General features: G+C 38.8%; 1 protein-coding gene across 1 annotated transcript; it reads right to left on the reverse strand.

Annotated features, from left to right (window-relative positions):
- Window positions 1-17,784: 17,784 nt before the first annotated feature.
- LOC145013990 (uncharacterized) lies at window positions 17,785-18,975 on the reverse strand. Its single transcript, XM_078972338.1, has 2 exons — window positions 18,880-18,975; window positions 17,785-18,574 (listed from the first exon to the last, which is right to left on the reverse strand). The coding sequence occupies exons 1-2, from the start codon at window positions 18,892-18,894 to the stop codon at window positions 18,095-18,097; spliced, it is 495 nt and encodes a 164-aa protein (XP_078828464.1). The 5' UTR covers window positions 18,895-18,975; the 3' UTR covers window positions 17,785-18,094.
- Window positions 18,976-23,027: the final 4,052 nt, after the last annotated feature.

Consider the following 23,027-nt stretch of genomic DNA (forward strand, 5'->3'; position numbering starts at 1 on the left):
CACTGTAGGTATGCGACTTTGTTTCGTTCGTTTGATCTCTCTGTCCATGATTTCGACCGATTCTTCCACGAAGTTGAGGTCCTTATTGATTTCAATCTCGTCGAGAGGGATCAATAGAGTTTTATTAGATAAGCACTTCTTAAGATTTGAAACATGGAAGACAGGATGAATGTTACTGAGTTCACGCGGTAGACGAAGTTTGTAGGCTACGGGTCCAATCGTAGCAAGGATTTCGAACGGTCTTATGTACCTTAGGTTTAATTTTCCACGCTTCCAAAGCGTACCATGCCTTTCCAGGGTGAGACCTTCAGAAGGACGCGGTCACCAACCTGGAACTCCTAGGGTTTTCATCTCTTATCACCGTAGATCTTTTTTCTGTCTCTAGAGGCTTTCAATTGTTCTCGGATTTGGATGATCTTTTCGGTAGTTTCGCGGATGATTTCAAGACCAGTGAGAGAGTTGTCGGGGACTTGACCCTTGGATAGCTGCGTGTCGCCCACCTCAGCCCAACACAGAGGGGATCTGCACTTGCAGCCATAGAGGGCTTCCAACGGTGTAGCCTTTAGGCTGGTATGGTAACTGTTGTTATAAGAGAATTCAACCAAGGGCAAATGGGTCTCCCATGATTTACCGAAATCAATGACACATGCTCTCATCATGTCCTCCAAGGTCTGGATGGTTCTCTCACTCTTTCCATCTATCTGAGGATGATAACTTGTGCTCATGTCTAGCTTAGTTCTGAGAGCCTTCTGTAGGGACTGCCAAAATCTCAAGGTAAATCTGCTATCTCGATCGGAGATAATGGACACAGGTACACCGTGCAGTCGGACTATCTCTTGAATGTAGATTCACGTGAGCCTTTCCATCTTGAATGTTTCTTTAATCGGTAGGAAGTGGGCGGATGTTATCAATCGATCGACAATTAACCAAATGGTATCATACCCACTCGGAGATTTGGGTAATTTGGTAATGAAATCCATATAAATCATCTCCCACTTCCACTCAGGTATCTCGGGCTGCTGGAGCATGCGCGAGGGCTTCTGATATTCGACATTCACCTTGGCGTAATTCAGACACTTGCCCACGAAGGTAGCGATCTCGGCTTTCATGTTTGGCCACCAATATAGTTTTTTGAGATCAAGGTACATCTTATCCAATCCTGGGTGAACGGAGTATATGGTCTTATGAGCTTCGTTCATGAAAACCTCCCTGTAACCGCCGAACTTTGGGCTCCAGATTCGGTCCATGAAATAATAAAATCCATCTCCTCTGATCTCAAGATTCTTATCTATTCCCCTTAAATCTTCATTCAACACGTTCTCTGGTTTTAGGGCTTCCAACTCAGCCTCTAGGATTTGTGCGGATAAGCGGGAATGGATGGTCATTGTTAGTGTCCTCGCCTTGTTGCTTGAGCTTTTCTTTCGGCTAAGGGCATATGCCACCACATTGGCCTTGCCGGGATGGTAGCGGATTTCGCACTCATAATCACTTAGCAGCTCTACCCATCGCCGTTGTCTCATGTTTAGGTCCTTCTGATTGAAGATGTGTTGTAGGATTTTATGGTTAGTGAAGATCATACACTTGGTTCCGTAGAGATAATGTCTCCAAATCTTCAGTGCGAAGACCACTGCTCCCAACTCTAGGTCGTGATTAGTATAATTGACTTTGTGTGCTTTCAGCTGTCTTGAGGCATAAGCAATAACTTTTCCTCGTTGCATGAGTACACAGCCTAAGCCTTGATTGGATGCCTCACAGTAGACAACGAAGTCCTCTGTCCCTTCGGGCAGGGATAGGATAGGTGTGCTGCACAAGGCACACTTCAATGTTTGGAATGCAGTGTCTTGCTTTTCACTCCAATAAAAGGGTACACCTTTCTGTGTCAGAGTAGTTAGGAGTTTGGCAATTCTAGAAAAATTCTGGATGAATCTACTATAATAGCCAGCAAGACCCAAGAATTGAAGGATATTTGTGGGTGTCTTTGGTGCCGACCAATTCTCTATCGCCTTGATTTTGGAAGGGTCCACGTGTATGCCTTCCCCGCTTACCACATGACCTAGGAAGGTTACCTTCCGAATCCAGAATTCACACTTGGAGAATTTTGCGTATAGCTTCTCCAATCTAAGTGTTTCCAGTACTAATCTCAAATGTTGTTTGTGATCTTCCTCACTTCTGAAATAGACAAGTATATCATCAAGGAACACAATAATGAACTTGTCCAGATAAGAACGACACACCCGGTTCATCAGGTCCATGAACACTGCCGGTGCGTTGGCTAGACCAAAGGGCATCACTACATACTCGTAGTGACCATATCAAGTCCTGAATGCTGTCTTGGGAACATCACTCTCATGAACTCGTAGCTGATGGTACCCTGATCTAAGGTCTATTTTTGAGAAGTAACTGGCTCCCTGAAGTTGATCGAAAAGGTCATCTATTCGAGGAAGGGGGTAACGTTTTTTGTAACAAAGGAGCTAAGTTTATCACCATAGATCATGAGGGTTTCACCAGAGGGGAGATTGAGACGGATAGATTTTTCGTAACAAAGGATATCAGCATGATTGGGGCTCAACCAATCCATGCCAATGATAACGTCGAAGCTTTTTATAGAGACTGGTATGAGGTCGATGGGGAAAGAATGGTCCTTGAGGGTAAGGGTGCAGCCTAAGAATATATCGTTAGCGTTCTCTTTCTCACCGTTAGGCATCTCAACGGTAAATGCTTCGGTTAGCGGTTGAGGATTATGTTTAAGAAGATGTTTGAATGAATGGCTAACAAAACTTCTTTCTGCACCAGAATTGAAAAGGATGCATGCGTAAGAGTTGTCGAGAAGTAACGTACCCGTGATGACGGTGGGGTCGGCGACTGCCTCCTCTTGCCCCATTGTTAGAACTCTCCCAGTGTTTCTAGTCGTTGTTGCTTTTGGGAAGTTTCTCTTGTAATGTACGACCTCACCACAACCATAACTGGCTTGACTGACACCTACTCCGGATGCTTGATTGGTTAGTTGGGCTGGTGTTCTGCAGTTTTGAGCAAAGTGACCCTTCTTGCCATAATTGTTGCAGAGCATTTCACGACATGGTCCGGGGATACGATGGTGATAACTGCACTTGTTGCACCAAGGGAGGGTACTAGTATATCCACTGGTCGGTGCTTGAGCTATTGGAGCAGTGACAGGAGTAGTAGTAGCGTGGACCGGCACAGTTTGTTGCTTCTTTGAGGGCTCCTGCGAAGACTGACCCTTCTTATGTTTCCAAAATTTTCTTTTCTCACCACTCCCTTTATCCGGTTCAGGAGTGGTGGTCACTTCATCGAGATCGACTCCATGATCGATCAGAGTCTACGCCAAGCACTTAGCGTTGTTGAAGGTGTTTGGCCTAGCAGCCAAGACATTTCCTTTGGTTGGCTGGGTCAGCCCCCAAATGTATATTTCAATCTTTTTGCTTTCTAGGGTGACCATCCCCGGGCAGAGGAGCGCTAGGTCTTCAAACCTAGATGTATAGGTGGCGACGTCAGAACCCTTCATTTTCAGGTTCCAGAGTTTGTGCTCCAGTTTTTGCATTTCGCCCCGAGGGCAGTACTCAGCAAGCATGCACTCTTTCAAGCTCTCCCAACCCATAGCATTTGTCATTGGTAGGGTTAGGGATTTGACCCGACTATTCCACCAGGTTAGTGCCATGTTGGCGAAGGTGCAAGCGGCGGATTTTACTTTGTTGACCTCAGAAGAGGAACAGATTTTGAAAATGGACTCGATCTTTTCGAACCATTGTGTCAGGGCAATAACACCTCCAGTTCCATCGAAGGATGTGGGTTTTGCGTTCATGAAACCCTTATAGGAACACTCCTTCTGGTGTCCCTGACCACCTTCCTGATTTTAGGGATGGGTACCACCTCCTGGCCCGCCAGAGCCACTAGGATTCATCTGTGACATCGCGGTAGCCATAGAAGTAGTAACAGCTGCTTGAAAAACAACGATATCAAACTGAGGAGGTGGTGGAGGAGGATTGTTGTTCTTTGAGTTGAGTCTTTTCTTTGGAGGCAACTCATTCTAAAATGATCAGGAAGGAGGGGATGGTAAGTCCACTAAATTGAATTAGAAGATACAAAACAAGATGTATCTCTATATGAGATAGATAAAGTGTTCTACTAAGCGATAGAACATGAAAGAGTTACTAAAGCAAGTAAACTATTTCTAAGGAAAGAATGAGTAGAAACACTTGGAATGAATTTCTACAACGTATTCGGTTCTGTCTAAAATACTTCTATAGTATTTTATGTTGAAGGTTTTGTTCTATCGATAACTTTTGGTAGGATGACTTTGGTAAGTTTTAGGCCTGTTGCAACCCCATAGTCACTCCCAAGCACATGTTGGTCATGTCTCGAATGAATATAGTTGATCAAGCTCTATTGACCATAGATATGATTACATAACTGCCCAGGTTTAACCACAGTGTTCAACATCCAAATACTTTTATTTGGTTCTTTTCATGATACTGATTCTGCTCTGTAGGTATACTTGTATACTTGGAGTAAAAATACTTATATTTTTAAAGTATACTTTTAGTTCAGAGCACTTCGGCCCCTTAGTGTTTATAGTTGTATACCATGTAAGGTTCGGTATACTTAGTTCAATATAAACAATTGCTCTGATACCAATCTGTCACACCCCGAAACCGACGGCGAAAACATTCCGGGGCGGAGGACATCATGCATAGTATCACAACCATTGTACATAGTAAGCATAGTAAACACAACCATTACATTACAATAAGAATATTTACATTTGTTTAAAAGCATTGAAAACATATTTTATATACATCGGTATAAACAAAAGTAAAGACGAGACTTCTATATGCTCCGTCTTCTCCAAAAGTAAGCGAGATACCTATCTAACGTGAACTTGAGAATACAAGCGGTTTGAAAACATATCAGCATAAAGCTGGTGAGTTCATAAGCATAATTTTTGTAATGAAAACTGGTCACTGAATTAATGAAAATACTCCATTAATACAAAATTAGTTTCAAAAACCATTGTTACTGAATTAAGAAATACGTATGCATGTTTCCTAAGAAAATCCCATATTTTCTAACATGTTTGTTGGTTTCAATATGATAAGTACCTTCTGTTTGAAAACCCTAATTACCATCAATAAATATAGTAGTTTTATTACTAAAAATAAAACCATAGAAGAAGGAAATCCCGTAAACAAGGTTAATTTATAAATATTATGAGTCGTATAACCATACTAAATTGACCCGTGACCTCCTTGACGTTCTTCAGGCGTCGTACGATTACAAAATTTGTCACCCCATGAGAGCCCGCCTAACTATAGCTAGCAGTTCAGGTGTGGGATTGTCGGTCCCGAATAGATCTATTCACAAATTTCACGCTCTCCCTCTAGGAGACTCTGGTTATACTTCCGGAGAGGATTTGTTCATACCCCGAGGGGCATAACGAAGATAAGTCTCACTGTAACATATATGTTTAGAAATCGTGTTTTGTAATGAATAAAATTGTGAAATACTATGTGAAATTGAGTGTTGAGTTCTAACAGATGGTTTTTACTAGAAATGAAGTAAAACTATGTTTAGAATCACTCAGAAAATATTGGAAGTCTTATGAGATTCCAATTAAAAGTGAAATAGTGAAATTTAGCGAAAATATAAAACTTTAAATAAGTAAACTTTTATTATTGAAAGTTGTAAATAATCTCGTTAGAAACTTGTAGCCGAAACCTCGTCGAAATCCGAGTTATAACGAAGAAGTTATGACCAATCGAAGATCCGCGACAAAACCGGCACGGAGCCGAATGACGTAAAAAGTGAGTTTGTGATAAACTAATTTTTAGCCTTAGTGATCTAAATGAAAGTCGTAGTATTCGTTAAACTGAGAAATTCGATAAAAAGAACGCCAAAATCTGACTTCGTATGAGGAAGTTATGATTTTTCTAAGTTTCGGATTAGTAGTAGACAACTAAAAACTCGAATTTTAGATCGAGTGATTTTTAGCCGACACAACCTAAACGAGAATTGAAGGTCTCGTCATTAGTAGTACAACGGTAAAAAGTCTAACGAAAACGGATGCCGGATGAAGAAGTTAATAATTTTTAACGGATTTTCATGTCCCGGTCTGTTAAAAATAATAATATTAAAAATAAAGTCAAAACTAGCCAACGAAGTCTATACAAAAGTTGTAGAGCATAATTTTAGCTAAGCGTGCATATAAAGAACGTCAAAAACGGAGCTCGGGTGCGAAAATTATGGATTTTAGAAGTTTGGGGCACATTTTCCGAGAAATCTCGCATGAATAGTACCGGCCACGTCACCTCGCACAAAGCAGCTGCGTCATCGAGGTCGTGGCCCAGTCCGAGAAGCGACACATGTCCCAATCCAAAGCAGCCACGTAACGCACACGATCCCGTGACGCGCCCTTTGCATCGGAGCCACGTTCGAGCCTCGCAGCGGCCTCGTGGCCTTCACTTCTCCTGCCGCGTGTCCGAAACTCGCATGAGCCACACCTCTCCCTCCGGACTAAGCCTCGCAGATGCGACATGGACCCTTCTCAGCCACAAGGTCCGAACCCTCTCACCCTATATAAAGGGAGGCTGCGAGCCTTCCCGGGTAACTTTGAATTTTTGACACTTTTTCACCCTAATTCCATATATTCACTATTTTGACTTTCCCCGAAGCCCCGATATCAATTTTAGCACCCGAAACACGTTCTGAAGCTCCCGAGAAGCCCGAAAAATTTATCTTTTTGGTATTGAAGTCCTACCTTCGCAGAGCCCGATTTTCAATTAAGCTCCCAGTTTTCAACATAGAAAGTCATATTTAAAGCCGAAGTGTTGTCCAAATTACTATTTTAACCCCCGGTTAATTTAAGGTGAGTTCAATATATAGGAACAATTGTATGTTATGTGTTATATGTGTTATGTGCTTTTTAATGTTATTATTCCGGGTTATTTTCCCCTGTTATTTTATTCTCTATTTTTATAGCAAATGTAATACCTTTGACCATGTGATCAGTGAAAGGACTTAGATTCACATTGGTACTGGTACGTAGCCTCTGGCCATGTAGAGCATGTCTTCGTAAGAGAATGAATTCTATTCTATGGCATTGGCAAATGGTTAGACAGGACTATAAGCCTGAAATCTAACAAGATGTTAATCAGAAATTGTATGTCTTCTATGCCATTTGGGCCAAAGTTTTATTGATATATATCAAGCATTGAAAAATATATCTTTAAATAAAGTCTTTGATTGATATGAACGTTTGTCACATGATTTCACATATGTCTTTGTTGTTCCTCTTTGCTTCTGCCATATTGATGTATATATATGACATAACGTTATATTGTATCTATTATTGAACTCACTAAGCGTCACCGCTTACCCTATCAATGTTTAACAGTTGCAGGTGATAAGTAACTAGTATGATCACATACTGTTGAAAGATTCAGAATAGTTTGTAATAGTACTTTTGTACTCCAGTTTATGTTTGTATAAATTACAATATCCTGGGTAGTTATGTAATATATAACACTTTTTAATAGTCGGTTTGTATCTAGTAGTTGGTAATCTCTTTATCAATGTAAAATATTGCTTTTTATGAATATGCAAGTAGCATGTTTTGGAGTAATAATATTGTGAAGTATGAAAGTTTTGGTCTTTCAAAAATACGAAAGTTGGGGTCTTTCAACCATGGTATCAGAGCAGTAGTTTGATTGAACTAAATGCCACAGATTGGTATTTAGACTTAAACTATTGAAAGTTCAATATATGAACTTAATCATTGTAAGTATAGGGATACAAACCATAGGAAATATATAAGTAAAAGTATTAGGTAATAATAAACCCTAATATTCTAAAATACAATGTTACTCTGTATTTTAGATCGATGGCTGAACAAGTAAGTAGCGATACCCTTGAGGTTGGTGGAGATCCTCAACCCGAGGAAGTGAATACTCCAGTATCTCCTTGTGAGTAGCGACTCTTGGGTAAACTTACCGGTGTTATTCGATAGACTCTCGAAGAACGCAAAAAGAATGGTGATAAAGGAAAAGGGAAAGCCACCGAAGAATCTTCAAGCGGAAAGGTGAAACGTCCCTCATTCAAAGATTTCAAGAGTAGTGGTGCTACGGAGTTTTCTGGTGTCCTTAATCCTATAGTTGTTCTAACTTGGATTCAGAACACCGAGAAAGTATTTTGTGTCTCTCATGTGGATGATGAAGACAAGGCTATTTATGCTTCTGCAATGCTCATTGGAGAAGCCTTAATCTGGTGGGAAGCAACATATGAAGCTCTCAACGGATGTGACCAGGAGAACTTATCCTGGGAGTTGTTCAAAACTCGTGTGCTAGAGAAGTATTGTCCTCTAGATATAAGGAGAAGATTGGAGAAAGAATTCCTCGAGCTTAAACAAGGAGGAATGAATGTGAATGAGTATGAAACTCAGCTCAATCAAAAAGAACGGTTTGCTACAAAGTATATCGCAACTAAAGATGAGAAAATTCAGTTACTCTTAGAGGGATTACGGCATGAAATCCATGATTTTTAGCCAATCAGGATGTTTTGTCATTTGATAAAGCTGTTGAGTATGCTCGAAGGCGTGAGCATGACTTAAAGATACGTGGTGCCACTTTTACTGTTCCAAAGCATCCACGTACTGAAAGAACTACTCCTGTTTCTACTATTCCACCAGCTCAATCTGTTCGAACTGATCCTAGCAAGCAAGCGCAATCTCAAAGTGCTTTTCGTGGCCGTGGCAGATCACAATCTTTTTCTATTCAATCGCCTTCATGTCACGTTTGTGGAAGGAATCATCCGGGTCAATGCAAAATAGACAAGGAATCCATTGTCTGTTATGAGTGTGGAGAAACTGGTCATATAAATCCAGCTTTCCCAAGGAAGGATGTGACTTTCTATGCATGTGGTATTACTGGCCACAAGAAGCGTTTTTGCCCTACGCTTACCAGCCAAGTGACGGGAAGTCACGCTTCTATTCAACAACCGGTGAGAAGTTAAGTCCCTATCCAACAACCAAAGAATACTCCAGCTAAAAAGGAGGAGGTGCCAAAAGCTAAGGGTCATGCATTCCAGATTACCACAGAGGAATCACGTGAGGACCCAAATGTTGTGACGGGTACCTTTCTTGTCAACTCTAGACATGCTCACATCTTATTTGATTTTGGTGCCTCAGATTCTTTCGTATCTTATGAATTTGCACATTCTTTTCAAACTTCTTGCTATACACTCACGCAACCATTTCACGTAGATACTGCGGGAAGTATATCATTACTTGCTGATAAAATCTATAGGGATTGTGTCATAGAAATTGAAGGCTATAATTTTCTTGCTAAGCTAATTCCTATCTCCTTGCCCAACTTCGATATTATTCTTAGCATGGATTGGTTGTCAAAGAACCATGCAGAACTCTTGTGTTACGAAAAGATGGTATGCATTCCTATTAAAGGGGAAGATTTTATTCATGTCTACGGTGAACAAATGATCTTAAAAATAATCTCTTTCCTCAAAGCTCATAAATTTATATCGAAAGGTTTTCCTATCTATTTGGCCTATACAGTTGACATCTCAAGAAAGGAGAATAAAACTGTAAATGATATTCCCATTGTTAACGAATATCCTGCTGTTTTCCCCGATGATCTGCCTGGACTTCCTCCGGACAGAGAAGTAGAATTCCGAATTGACCTTGTGCCTGGTGCTGCTCCGATTGCAATGACTCCTTATCATCTTGCGCCAACCGAAATGAAAGAAATGATGATCCAACTACAGGAATTACTTGACAAAGGCTTTATTCGACCGAGTACCTCTCCGTCTTTTCCAAAAGTAAGCGAGACTTCTATATGCTCCGTCTTCTCCAAAAGTAAGCGAGATACCTGTCTAACGTGAACCTGTGAATACAAGCGGTTTGAAAACATATCAGCATAAAGCTGGTGAGTTCATAAGCATGATTTTTTTAATGAAAATTGGTCACTGAATTAATAAAAATACTCCATTAATATGACATTTGTTTCGAAAACCATTGTTACTAAATTAAGAAATACGTATGCATGTTTCCCAAGAAAATCCCATATTTTCTAGCATGTTGGTTGGTTTCAATATGATAAGTACCATATGTTTGAAAACCCTGATTACCATCAGTAACTATAGTAGTTTTATTACTAAAAATAAAACCATAGAAGAAGGAAATCCCGTAAACAAGGTTAATTAATACATATTGTGAGTCATATAACCATACTAATTTGACCCGTGACCTCCTTGACGTTCTTCAGGCGTTGTACGATTACAAAATTTATCACTCCAGGCGTTCCTGACTAACTATAACTAGCAGTTCAGGTGTGGGATTGTCGGTCCCGAATAGATCTATTCACAAATTTCACGCTCTCCCTTCACGAGACTCTGGTTATACTTCCGGAGAGGATTTATTGGTACCCCGAGAGGCATAATGAAGATAAGTCTCACAATCCTGTATTAATTAGTTTACGTTTTGTTCGATTGTTCTCAAGTTCGAAATCATTGGTAATGGCGTAGAGTATAATAATTATACACAAGATAATTACTTAGTAAGATACTCTAGGTTAACAATGGATAAACTAAATATGACATAGTTTATATCTTTGACTTTGCATGAAATTCGAATCTGTAAGATAGGTAATGAAATCCCAAACTATACCCATTATAGTTTGAATGGTTTGATAAATTCCTGAGATGTTTTGAAAAACTATGTAATTATATTTAGAAAGCGTCCCTTATGCTCCGCATATTACAAAATGGATAGAAGACCGTCGTAATTACATCAGTTTTTAAGTTACGAAATCCTTTATGATTTGCTTGTATCCCCCCCTGAAAACATGAAAAACTCAGAAAAGTGTAGGGGTTTGAACTCACCTTCAGTGAGTGGAATGAATGGAAGTGTCGGGTAGGATGCTAGGTATTAAGTGAGGACTTGAACACACCCACATATCCTATGTAACATGAACTGATACATAATGGTATATAATTAGTTATTTAATCACTAATTAATAAGTAAGGACACTTTGATGCTTGAAAACTCTTTGATTCAAGTGCTAGGAGTGTTAGGAGTTGCATCTAAGGGGAGTATGGCCTCACTTTGGAGTTTATTCTTCAAATGGTAGCCCTTAGCGGTGTTTACGATTCCAAGACCATTTCCCCCATGAGTTTACGACCATAAACTCTTGGCAATGGTGTCATTGGGTGCTCAAAGGTCTTTATCTACTCAAGGAATTATGCTAGACTCGATTCAAGGGCTATGGAAGTGATTGGGGCTTGAAATGGACTCCTTTGAGGAGTTTACGGTTTTTAAATCCCTCCTTGGGGAGTTTACTGCTGTAAACACATGAGTTTACGGCTATAAACTCATGTTTCTGCCTTCCTTATGTGTTTTGGTGCATCTAGGTTAAGCGTGCAAAGTTCTAGTCACTTATACAAGCCATAGAAGGTGTTAAGGGCATTTTAACACCCTTAGAAGGTGTTTACAGTTTTGGGAGGTTCCCTAACCGTAAAATCATGTCTACTCCTTTCATTTCGTGTTTTGGGGTTCTTAGATCATCCATGCAAGCTCCTAGTTCATTAGCCAAGCATTGGAAGGAGTTTGGGGCATCAAAACCCCTTTTTGGTGTGTTTACGGTTTTGGGAGGCTCTAAAACCGTAAACCCATGTTCTTGGGGGTTTTTGGGTGTTTAATCCATGGATTTGCAAGAATACTAAGCAAATAACTAGGTAAGCGGGGTTTACTTACTTATGTGAAGCTTGTAGGAGTGTTTCTTGATCAAAACCCGAATTTGTAGAGAGAGAGAGAGAGTAGAGAGAAAAAGTTTCTAGAGTGTGAAAAAGGTGAAAATGAAGACCACTCAACCCTTATATAGGGTTGAGTTTACGGCCAGGGTGGGGGTCCACCAAACACCAAACTCAAACGGGGTTTTTCGTGTGATTTTTCATTTTCTGTCACGTATGAAATTACGACAATAACCCTAACTGATTTACTTAACTTAAGAAGTTAATAGAAAACTTTTAATAAAAATAAATTTTTATTAACAGAAGTCGGTTACAGTGATGGAATAAATTCCGGGTTGTCACATCATCCCCCTGTTAGAGGAAATTTCGTCCTAAAATTTGGAAATAAGATACAAATCATGGATTTGGAAAGAGATGCGGATAGTTCCGTTTCATCTGATCTTTGCACTCCTAAGTGAATTCAGGTCCTTGCTTGGCATTCTAGCTAACCTTCACTATAGGGATGCGACTTTGTTTCGTTCGTTTGATCTCTCTGTCCATGATTTCGACCGGTTCTTCCACGAAGTTGATGTCCTTATTGATTTCAATCTCGTCGAGAGGGATCACAAGAGTTTCATTAGATAAGCACTTCTTAAGATTTGAAACGTGGAAGACAGGATGAATGTTACTGAGTTCACGCGGTAGAGAAAGTTTGTAGGCTACGAGACCAATCCTAGCAAGGATTTCGAACGGTACTATGTACCTTGGGTTTAATTTTCAACGCTTTCCAAAGCGTATCATGCCTTTCCAGGGTGAGACCTTCAGAAGGACACGGTCACCAACCTAGAACTCCAAGGGTTTTCGTCTCTTATCCGCATAGCTTTTTTGTCTGTCTCTAGAGGCTTTCAATTGTTCTCGGATTTGGATGATCTTTTCGGTAGTTTTGCGGATGATTTCAGGACCAGTGAGATTACTGTCGGGGACTTGACCCTTGGCTAGCTGCGTGTCGCCCACCTCAGCCCAACACAGAGGCGATCTGCACTTGCAGCCATAGAGGGCTTCAAACGGTGCAACCTTGATGCTGGTACGGTAACTGTTGTTATAAGAGAATTCAACCAAGGGAAAATGGGTTTCCCATGATTTACCAAAGTCGATGACACATGGTCTCAACATTTCCTCCATGTTCTGGATGGTTCTCTCACTCTGCCCATCTGTCTGAGGATGATAAGTTGTGCTCATATCTAGCTTAGTTCCGAGAGCCTTCTGTAGGGACTGCCAAAATCTCGAGGTAAACCTGCTATCTCGATCGGAGATAATGGACACAGGTACACCGTACAGTCGGAATATCTCTTGAATGTAGATTCGCGTGAGCCTTTCCATCTTGAATGTTTCTTTAATCGGTAGGAAGTGGGAGGATTTTGTCAATCGATCGACAATTAACCAAATGGTATGGTACCCACTAGGAGATTTGGGTAATTTGGTAATGAAATCCATATAAATCATCTCCCACTTCCAGTCAGGTATCTCGGGCTGCTGGAGCATGCCCGAGGGCTTTTGATATTCAACATTCACCTTGGTGCAATTCAGACACTTGCCCACGAAGGTAGCGATCTCGGCTTTCATGTTTGGCCACCAATATAGTTTTTTGAGATCAAGGTACATCTTATCCAATCCTAGGTGAACGGAGTATATGGTCTTATGAGCTTCGTTCATGACAACCTCCCTGTAACCGCCGAACTTTGGGCTCCAGATTCGGTCCATGAAACAATAAACTCCATCTCCTCTGATCTCAAGATTCTTATCCATTCCCCTTAAATCTTCATTTAACACGTTCTCTGGTTTTAGGGCTTCCAACTCAGCCTCTAGGATTTGTACGGATAAGCGGGAATGGATGGTCATTGTTAGTGTCCTCGCCTTGTTGCTTGAGCTTTCCTTTCGGCTATGGGCATATGCCACCACATTGGCCTTGCCGGGATGGTAGCGGATTTCGCACTCATAATCACTTAGCAGCTCTACCCATCGCCGTTGTCTCATGTTTAGGTCCTTCTGATTGAAGATGTGTTGTAGGCTTTTATGGTTAGTGAAGATCATACACTTGGTTCCGTAGAGATAATGTCTCCAAATCTTCAGTGCGAAGACCACTGCTCCCAACTCTAGGTCATGAGTAGTATAATTGACTTCGTGTGCTTTTAGCTGTCTTGAGGCATAAGCAATAACTTTTGCTCGCTGCATGAGTACACAGCCTAAGCCCTGATTGGATGCATCACAGTAGACTACGAAGTCCTCCGTCCCTTCGGGTAAGGATAGGATAGGTGCGCTGCACAAGGATCGCTTCAATGTTTGGAATGCAGTGTCTTGATTTTCACTCCAACAAAAGGGCACACCTTTCTGTATCAGAGTAGTTAGGGGTTTGGCAATTCTAGAAAAATTCTGGATGAATCTACTATAATAGCCAGCAAGACCCAAGAATTAACGGATTTATGTGGGTGTCTTTGGTGCCGACCAATTCTCTACCGCCTTGATTTTGGAAGGGTCCACGTGTATGCCTTCCTCGCTTACACGTGACCTAGGAAGGTTACCTTCCAAATCCAGAATTCGTACTTGGAGAATTTTACGTACACCTTCTCCGATCTAAGTGTTTCCAGTACTAATCTCAAATGTTGTTTGTGATCTTCCTCACTTTTGAAATAGACAAGTATATCGTCAATGAACACAATAACGAACTTGTCCAGATAAGAACGACACACACGGTTCATCAGGTCCATGAACACTACCGGTGCGTTGGTTAGACCAAAGGGCATCACTACAAACTCATAGTGACCATATCGAGTCCTGAATGCTGTCTTGGGAACATCACTCTCATGAACTCGTAGCTAATGGTACTCTGATCTAAGGTTTATTTTTGTGAAGTAACTGGCTCCTTGAAGTTGATCGAAAAGGTCGTCTATTCGAGGAAGAGGGTAACGGTTTTTGACGGTCAGGTTGTTCAATTCAAGGTAATCTATACACATTCGAAAAGATCCATCCTTCTTTTTCACAAATAACACCGGGGCTCCCCAGGGTGAGGAACTCGGTCTGATGAATCCTTTGCTGAGTAGCTCATTGAGTTGGCTGGATAATTCGTGCATTTCCGCTGGCGCTAAGCGATATGGAGACTTAACTACAGGGTTAGCTCTAGGAATTAAGTTGATGCGAAACTCGACTTGGCTCTCGGGAGGAATTCCCGGGAGCACTTTGGGAAAGACATCGGGAAAATTGCAGACTTTGGGAATGCTCTCGAGGTCCTTAACTTCCTGTTTCACGTTTATCATATGGGCTAGGAATGCATGACACTCCTTTCGCAAAAGTTTCTGGGCTTTGATGCACGAGATAATACGAAAGTTGGAGCTAAGTTTATCACCATAGATCATGAGGGTTTCACCAGAGGGGAGATTGATACGTATAGCTTTTTCGTAACAAATGATATATGCATGATAGGGGCTCAACCAATCCATATCAATGATAACATTGAAGCTTTTTATAGAGACTAGTATGAGGTCGATGGGGAAAGAATGGTCGTTGAGGGTAAGGGTGCAGCCTAAGAATATATCGTTAGCGTTCTCTTTATCGCCGTTAGCCATCTCGACGGTAAATGTTTCGGTTAGCGGTTGAAGATTATGTTTAAGAAGATGTTTGAATGAATGGCTAACAATTAGAGCTTTACCGGCGATAATGATCAATAGCGGCGACAATCTAGAGAGAAGGGTACATCGCCATTTTTTAGCTAACAATTAGCGGCGACATTTGTAACTTTTAGCTACGACACATATGTCGCCGGTATTAGGTTAATGCGGATAAGGAACCTTAACAGTTGGATTGGATATTTGATCGAACGGCGTAGATGTAACAGAGGGGTAAAACGTGAATTCGGGTGATAAACATTTCGCGGCGACAGTATTACCGCCGACCTGAACTTTTAGCGGCGACACGAGCAATTATCGCCGCTAAAAGCCCATGTCGCCGGTAATAGTGTAGCCGCTAAAGGGTGACATTCTTGTATTGACACCCCAAATGGACAACTCGTATATTAATATGAAAGCTTATGAAGATTCAAAGCTAGCGGATTTTGTAAGCCACCGCTGTGAAAGTCTCTAGAGATTTTAATAGTAAACATGATTTGTTCGCAGTCAACGGGTGGCAGAACAAGGCCTGTTAGAAAAAAAAATGAACAAATGACATTGATTTTCGCACATGGTCATCTGCGATATATATATAGTATCGATTATATTGACTCACCATCGATGCCGTCTAGTACATGTTAGAGATTATATGTCATTAAGTATAATGCAGTTATCATTCCACATCAGGTCATAGAAATTTTATTTGTGGAATCAAAACTTACGTATACACTATAAATCTTCATGTTTAGCTAAAATTGCAGATTGCAAATTGCATATGAAAAATAGTACGTGTTTCGACCAAAATATGCATGAAGAGTTTTAAAAGTTGTTCTTAAATGACGAAAGTAACATATTTTAGTCTTGTTCTATGTCTTTCCTTTTTAGGTTTTGTTTTCGAAGACATGCATATAACCCGAAGAAGTATTAATAAGTACTGGCAGCAAAGATATATAATCTTCAAAATGAATAATGATCGCTACAAGGCCCGGTATAGTTTTTGGTATGTTTTAGCTCATTTGGTTGGCCCATTCCATGTCTCTCCCCCAAAACGGGTTTAGGCTTTGACGGTCTGGTTTTCTGAAACCCAGGCCGATCATCTAAATTTTCACTAACAACAGTTTCCAATTATTTAAAGGAAAACGTCTCCAAAAACATTCATGAAGTTCTTTTTAATACTTTACATTTACATAATATCAAAATGGATACATATCGTTAATGACTTAAAAGACCAACGAAGTTTCCAAACCATTCAAAAAACCCAATTATGTTTTGTCTGTTCAAAAAAACCCAACGAACTTAACATTTTGTTTAAAAAGTCCAATAAAGTTTCAAATCGTTCAGAAAATTCAAATTTTGTTTTATTTAAAGTTCGTTGGGTTTTTTTTGAATAGCCAAAACATGATTGGAGTTTTTTAAACGTTTTGGAAACTTCGTTGGTCTAACAAGTCATTTTTTTTATACGGTAATAAACCACGTCATCTGTTTCTCTTATTTGACTTTTGAGAAAGTGTAACTTAGTTGAGCTTTTTAGATAAAATGTTAAGTTTGTTGGGTTTTTTGGAACAGACAAAACATGATTGATGTTTTTTAAACGGTTTGGAAACTTCGTTGGGCTTTTAAGTCATTTTCCTTATCGTTATCCGCCACCGATCAAAAGGTGTCCAGTGTAAAGATTATTCCAAAATATTGAATAAATTTTTTCCATACATGTCTCTTGACTTTTTTTTTTATAACATATCTTTCATAGGCACCGGTGGCTACGGTGACATCTAATAATCGATATATGAACATTGGTTTTAGCTTGAGCCCAACACCACAGTTGTGTCTCCAGCGCTCTCCAAGTGATTACAAGAGCAATTCTATTTCACTCTTTTGGCCTCCATAGTCCATAGGTTTTCGTGTTCAAATTCTTTTTCGTGGCATAGAATATTCCTACCCGACCTTTACTTGCTACATGTTACTTCCATATATTTGTGTATGGTCGCCTCGATATATTCGCTTGTGCTATAGAGTGGACCTTTCTTGCTTGTCTAGGGTCGCCTCTATAGGGTCCATTTCTTGTAGTGACATAAGTATTTACATGATGCTTGGTTACAACCACTAGGGTTTTATATGGCATGTCCCGATACTTGTTACAAAATTTTAGCTTAAACATGGGACATTTATTACTAGTTAATAGCATGGTGGGGCCCGGGTTTTGCCGACTTTTATCTTTAAGCACTATATATATGAGATCTTCTTTTGCTAAAGTTATATATATATATATATATATATATATATATATATATATATATATATATATATATATATATATATATATATATATATATATATATATATATATATATATATATATATATATATAGATTAAGAGTTGCTAAAAACTTGTAGTGACGGATAATTGGAGCAAAAGCTAGCATTACCAGCCACCTTAATTACATCAACATGCACACTTTATTCATCATACTTAAACAAACCCTACCTACGAACCAAATCTTTTATTACCTGCAAACCCTAGCGCGCATGTTCCCTTTCATAAAACCCTAGATATTACCCAACACATGCTTGCCACGTGGCCAAGGCTGGCATTGATTACACACTGACTCGGTCCCATATGGGAGTTCGAAAAACCTAATTAACTGAAATCAGAAACAGTACATGCCAATAGATCAGAATCACCACTTCTACTCCTCAGCTGCAACAGCTTCTTCGTTCTTCTCAACTTTCTCTTCTGGTTCAGTATCGACTTTTTCCACCTCAGTTGGCTCGGTTTCTGTTTCGTTCTTGATTTCAACTGATTTAGCTTCTGGTTCTTTCGTTTCTTCGGCCTCTGGTTCTGGCTCTGGTGCCACCTTTGCAGGTTGTTCCACATGGCTAACCTTAACTTCTTCTTTATCTTCATCGTTGAGCACTAACTTGGTTTCAGCCTCAACTGCAAGAGCTTCAGATTCGGCTTCTGGTTTTGGTTCAGGAGCTACAAGTTCAGATTCTGGTTCAGGTTGAGGTGCAACCGCGTAAGCAGGTTCTTTAACAAGCTGGTCTTCTTCTTGTGGTGTAGTTACTGTTGTTTCTAGATTATCTGTGTTCTTGATGTCATCTTCAGGTTTCTTAATTAGTTGATCTTCTATTTTCTCATCATGCAATGCTGTTGTTGCGGATACAACCTGCATGATTCGAAGAGTAATCCATTCACTTCACCAAAAAATTATTTGCGACCAAGCTGCTTAAATACTTTAGTAGATATCTTTTTTCTATGACCCTTAAAAGGGTCGGACATCTACTAATCTTGATTGGTGTTAAAAGATATGTTAATATATTATTTTGTCATGTGGTCTTGTTTAAAATATGTAATGGTTTTTAAAAGTTGATAACTCTTAAAGGCACGTTAATTATATTGTAGAACATGAAGATTGACTAACAAATACAATTTCTAAAACTGATTAGGGTTTCTATGAAAAGAGAAAGTTACCTGAGCAGTAGCCATTTCTTGTAGATACAAACGCAGAGAAGAAGAATGAGAGGATGTTGATTAATGGAGTTTTGAGAGTGAAATGGAAGTGGAAAAGAGGTTTATATAGAGTTGTGGTTGATGAGAGAGAAATTAATTCTTTCTAAGGTGTAATCATTTACACAAACTTTAATGTATCTGAAATCTCAATTTACAAATTTATCTTCTAATAATTTATTGATCAAGTTATATTATAAAATATACAGAAATTAAATATCGTTTTTATCTTATTTTTCATTTATAAAAAATAATAAAATATGCAATCCATTAATTTTTTCTTATAATTTCGATTTTGATTTGACACTTATTTTAATCTACGAATAAAAACATAAGTAAAAAAAATAAGTAAATACAAAAATGAAAGAATATTTAATTTTTTTTTATAATAATAATGGTTTTTATACATTTATCAATAATAATTTATTTATGATATATATATATATATATATATATATATATATATATATATATATATATATATATATATATATATATATATATATATATATATATATATAAAAGGTTAGATTAATGTGAGACGGCCTAATTTTGTGAGATCGCGAGACGCATTTTTTTTATTTTTTTTAATTAATTCAAGTTCCGAAAATAATATTTAAAAAAAGAATTTTTGGATTTTTCCATTTATTTTGCATTTTAAAATTATATTTTAAAATATGTCGGTGTAATATTTTATTAGAATATTCACGTATTTTTTTTAAAAAAATGGAATTTTATTTTTATTTTTTTTAGTTAATTCAAGTTCTGAAAAAAATATTTAAAAAACAATTTTTGGATTTTTTCATTTATTCTGCATTTTAAAATTATTTTTTAGAATATGTCAGTTAAATATTTTATTAGAATATTTCACTTATTTTTCAAAAAAAACGAAATTTTTTTTATTTTTTTAGTTAATTCAAGTTCCGAAAATAATATTTAAATTTTTTTTTTTTGGATTTTTCCATTTATTTTGCATTTTAAAATTATTTTTAGATTTGGTTTCACGGTCTAACAAAATTAGAATGATCTCAAATGAACCTGAACTTGTATATATATATATATATATATATATATATATATATATATATCTATCTTAAAGCACACATTACGGTTTATGAACAGTGTCAGAATTGAGTTGCCTCCAATACCACCTAGTTTGGAGCCGATAGCTCTTTTGGAATAGTTGACGCTCCTCCATTTCCTACATATTCATCCACCTTTTTGTTTACCACTCTCCTACTATCTGGTAACACCTATGGCGATGGCTAGTTGAAGGAAAAAGAAAGAATGGTCATAGAGAAAGAAAAAAAAACATAAAGTGATACTTTGATTTATACAAATCATAGAATCTTACCTAAAATCAGTGTTACAGTTCAATTAGGGCTTCAAAAAGAACAAGATGCATAGTTGATTTCAAGTTTAGAAATGATAGGAAATGGTGATGGGAGGTCAAAGTGAAATGAAGGGAATATAATAAATTGGATTGCTAACATCGTCCATTCGATTAAATCTGCATACAATCCAACCTTGATAAGTGATTGATTCTCTCTCCTTCTAGGTCGCTGCTCCGCCTCCTTCCTTATTCCCTTACTAGTGTCGTCGGTCTGCATCCCAATACCCAAATCCGTGTTGTTTCATTTGTTCGTTAATTTGGGAAGGAGGACACGTAAAGAAAATCAACATCATCTCCACCAACACTATCATCTTCAAGTGTGTGATAGACTGTTGTTTGATGGAACACGATTGCATCATGTGATTTGAAGCATCGGTCTTGCAGGCTCTCATCTGATTTTATCTATACTCTCTAAAAGGATGATAATGGTGTACATACAAAGAGGTATAATATATTTGAATATGTTCCCTCCATTATCGTCCTTCACTATTTCTCATTTTCTTCCTCTTTTTCGTTTTTTCTCTTTGGAAATCGATTTGTTGTTTTCATGTTGTTTCTTAAGGATGTTGTTTGTTGCTCCTTGCCAATAAAAATCGACATCATTTTTCTAAAGTGGAACATGATTCCATTATATGATTTGAAGCATCAGTCTTGCATGGTCTTTAGCTCAAATCTCAACTCTCCAATCTACATCAGACCAGTCGATCAGCATGTTTATTAATGTTTATATTGCAGAGACTAGACAACCATTATAATTGCAATTACAAGGATTACTTCGCTTTTAAAGAATCACTAGTATAAAATGGGATTTCGTCCAAAGACAAAAGAGTGACTGTATACATATAGCCACACATTTGTTTTCAGTACATGTGTGACCGAAGGTCGAGTGACATAAAGTACATACAATCACATCAGCGAGTTAGTGGTTGTATCCATTTAAAAAGAGTGACAAAAGGCATAAAATGAGAGACCAAATGGTTTTTGGTGATCTGTGTTGGTTTTGGAGAAGAAGGAAGTTTCGGAAGAAGCAAGCTCATGGAAGGAGCTTGTAGATCCAGAAGTTTGGCACCATTTCTAGATCTTTAAAGGGATAGGAGTTCGTGAGTCATCTGTTGAGTACGATTTGACACCTAGAGTTTGAGGTACTTTTAGTTCGAAGGGGAAGGGTCCGACTTGATCGCACCGCATCAATCCATTTTCCCGCACTCAGTGATTTTTCGATTTGTACTCTAATGTTATGATACAATATGAATGTTTGAATATTTTTGTATTAGTTTCTTACGAATGGAATGAATTTAAAAACAAAATTTTTATCTGTATTTTTGGGATGTTACAAGTTGGTATCAGAGCCTTGATTTGAGGGATTCAGACAAACTCTCGGGGTGTGTCTGGACTCAAATTGAGGATCTAGTATGCTTTTCACAAAAAGAAGCATTTGGATTGAAGGATTTTATTAAAAGACAAGGGGTGTGATGCATGTAATCGCCTGAGCTCAAGTAAGTTTTCCCTAAATACCCATAGTGATTATATGTTTATGCTATGATATGAGAATCGCATGCTAGAATAGGGACTAAAGATCTGCTCAAAATTTCATGATAGAATGCTAGGAGAGATGCCTTTATGTTCTTATTTGTATTAGCTTTTAGACTTGCATGCTAGTATTATTTCAGTTACTTGTTATGATGGCCTGTATAGGGTATGTTCTAAGTTAACTTGCCTGATGCTTTAATGCTGCATGCTTAATGCTTTAGGGAGTTCTGTTGGTACTAACTAGCCAATAGATGAATGCATCAAGTTACATGTTATTGCGATTGGATAATTTTAGAAGGATAGGTTTAACTCTATTACGTAGCTTTTGTTTGAGTCCAACAATTGTAGGGTGGAGCCTGTCATTTGAAGAATTATCTAGCATTATAAGCATGTGATTATATTTATATAGTAGTTAGGTAGTACCTGTAGAAGTTCCTTTTACAGGTGATAGTAGAGTAGGGTGAGGAATAGAGTCTTAGGTACCCCTTATGAGATGTTGATGCATAAGACTCCTTATAGTTTATAGTGTATTAGTCTGGAAGAGCGACTTGGAGGAGTCGGGGTAGTCCTTGTGGAGATTATAGATAAATGTGGAAGGTAGTATTGGGCCTGTACTACTGGAAGCACAAGATTTATACCAAATGCTAGGAAGACCACGATGAATCTCGGAAACTCAAGAATGTGTACCTTTTCATGTGTATGTTAACTGTTCATGTGATTATGCTTCAGTATGGTGATGAAACATCAGGGAGGAGCAGATTCGGGATCTGGATCTAGTCCTGGCGCGGGCTCTGGACCAACAGATGATGGTTTGCAAGAGTTCATTGCATTTGAGATTACGCGAGGCATCCTCAATGCGACCCCTATGATGTTCGAGTCTATCAAGGAAGGTATCATGGAGTTGATGGAGGATCTTCTTCGAATCTTCAGGGCTGATTTGGCCGCTAGCCAGTTAGGGGCCCACAAACTCTTCTTCAAGGATTTCAGGGGATATGGGGCACCACATTTATTTGGGGCAAAGGACCACATTTCAGCCAGGAATTGCATAGCTGACATTGAGTGTGCTCAAATGGCGATCTTCTGAACCAAGGGGTCGAAGGTCTGGTTCACTGCAGGTTGTTTGAGAGAGCAAGCCCGACATTGGTGGGAGGAGGTCGGCTATGCCTTAGGAGCCCCAGCCATTGAGGCC

This window comes from Lactuca saligna, chromosome 9, assembly GCF_052625555.1.
Source record: "Lactuca saligna cultivar CGN05327 chromosome 9, ASM5262555v1, whole genome shotgun sequence".
NCBI classification, from domain to species: Eukaryota; Viridiplantae; Streptophyta; class Magnoliopsida; order Asterales; family Asteraceae; genus Lactuca; species Lactuca saligna.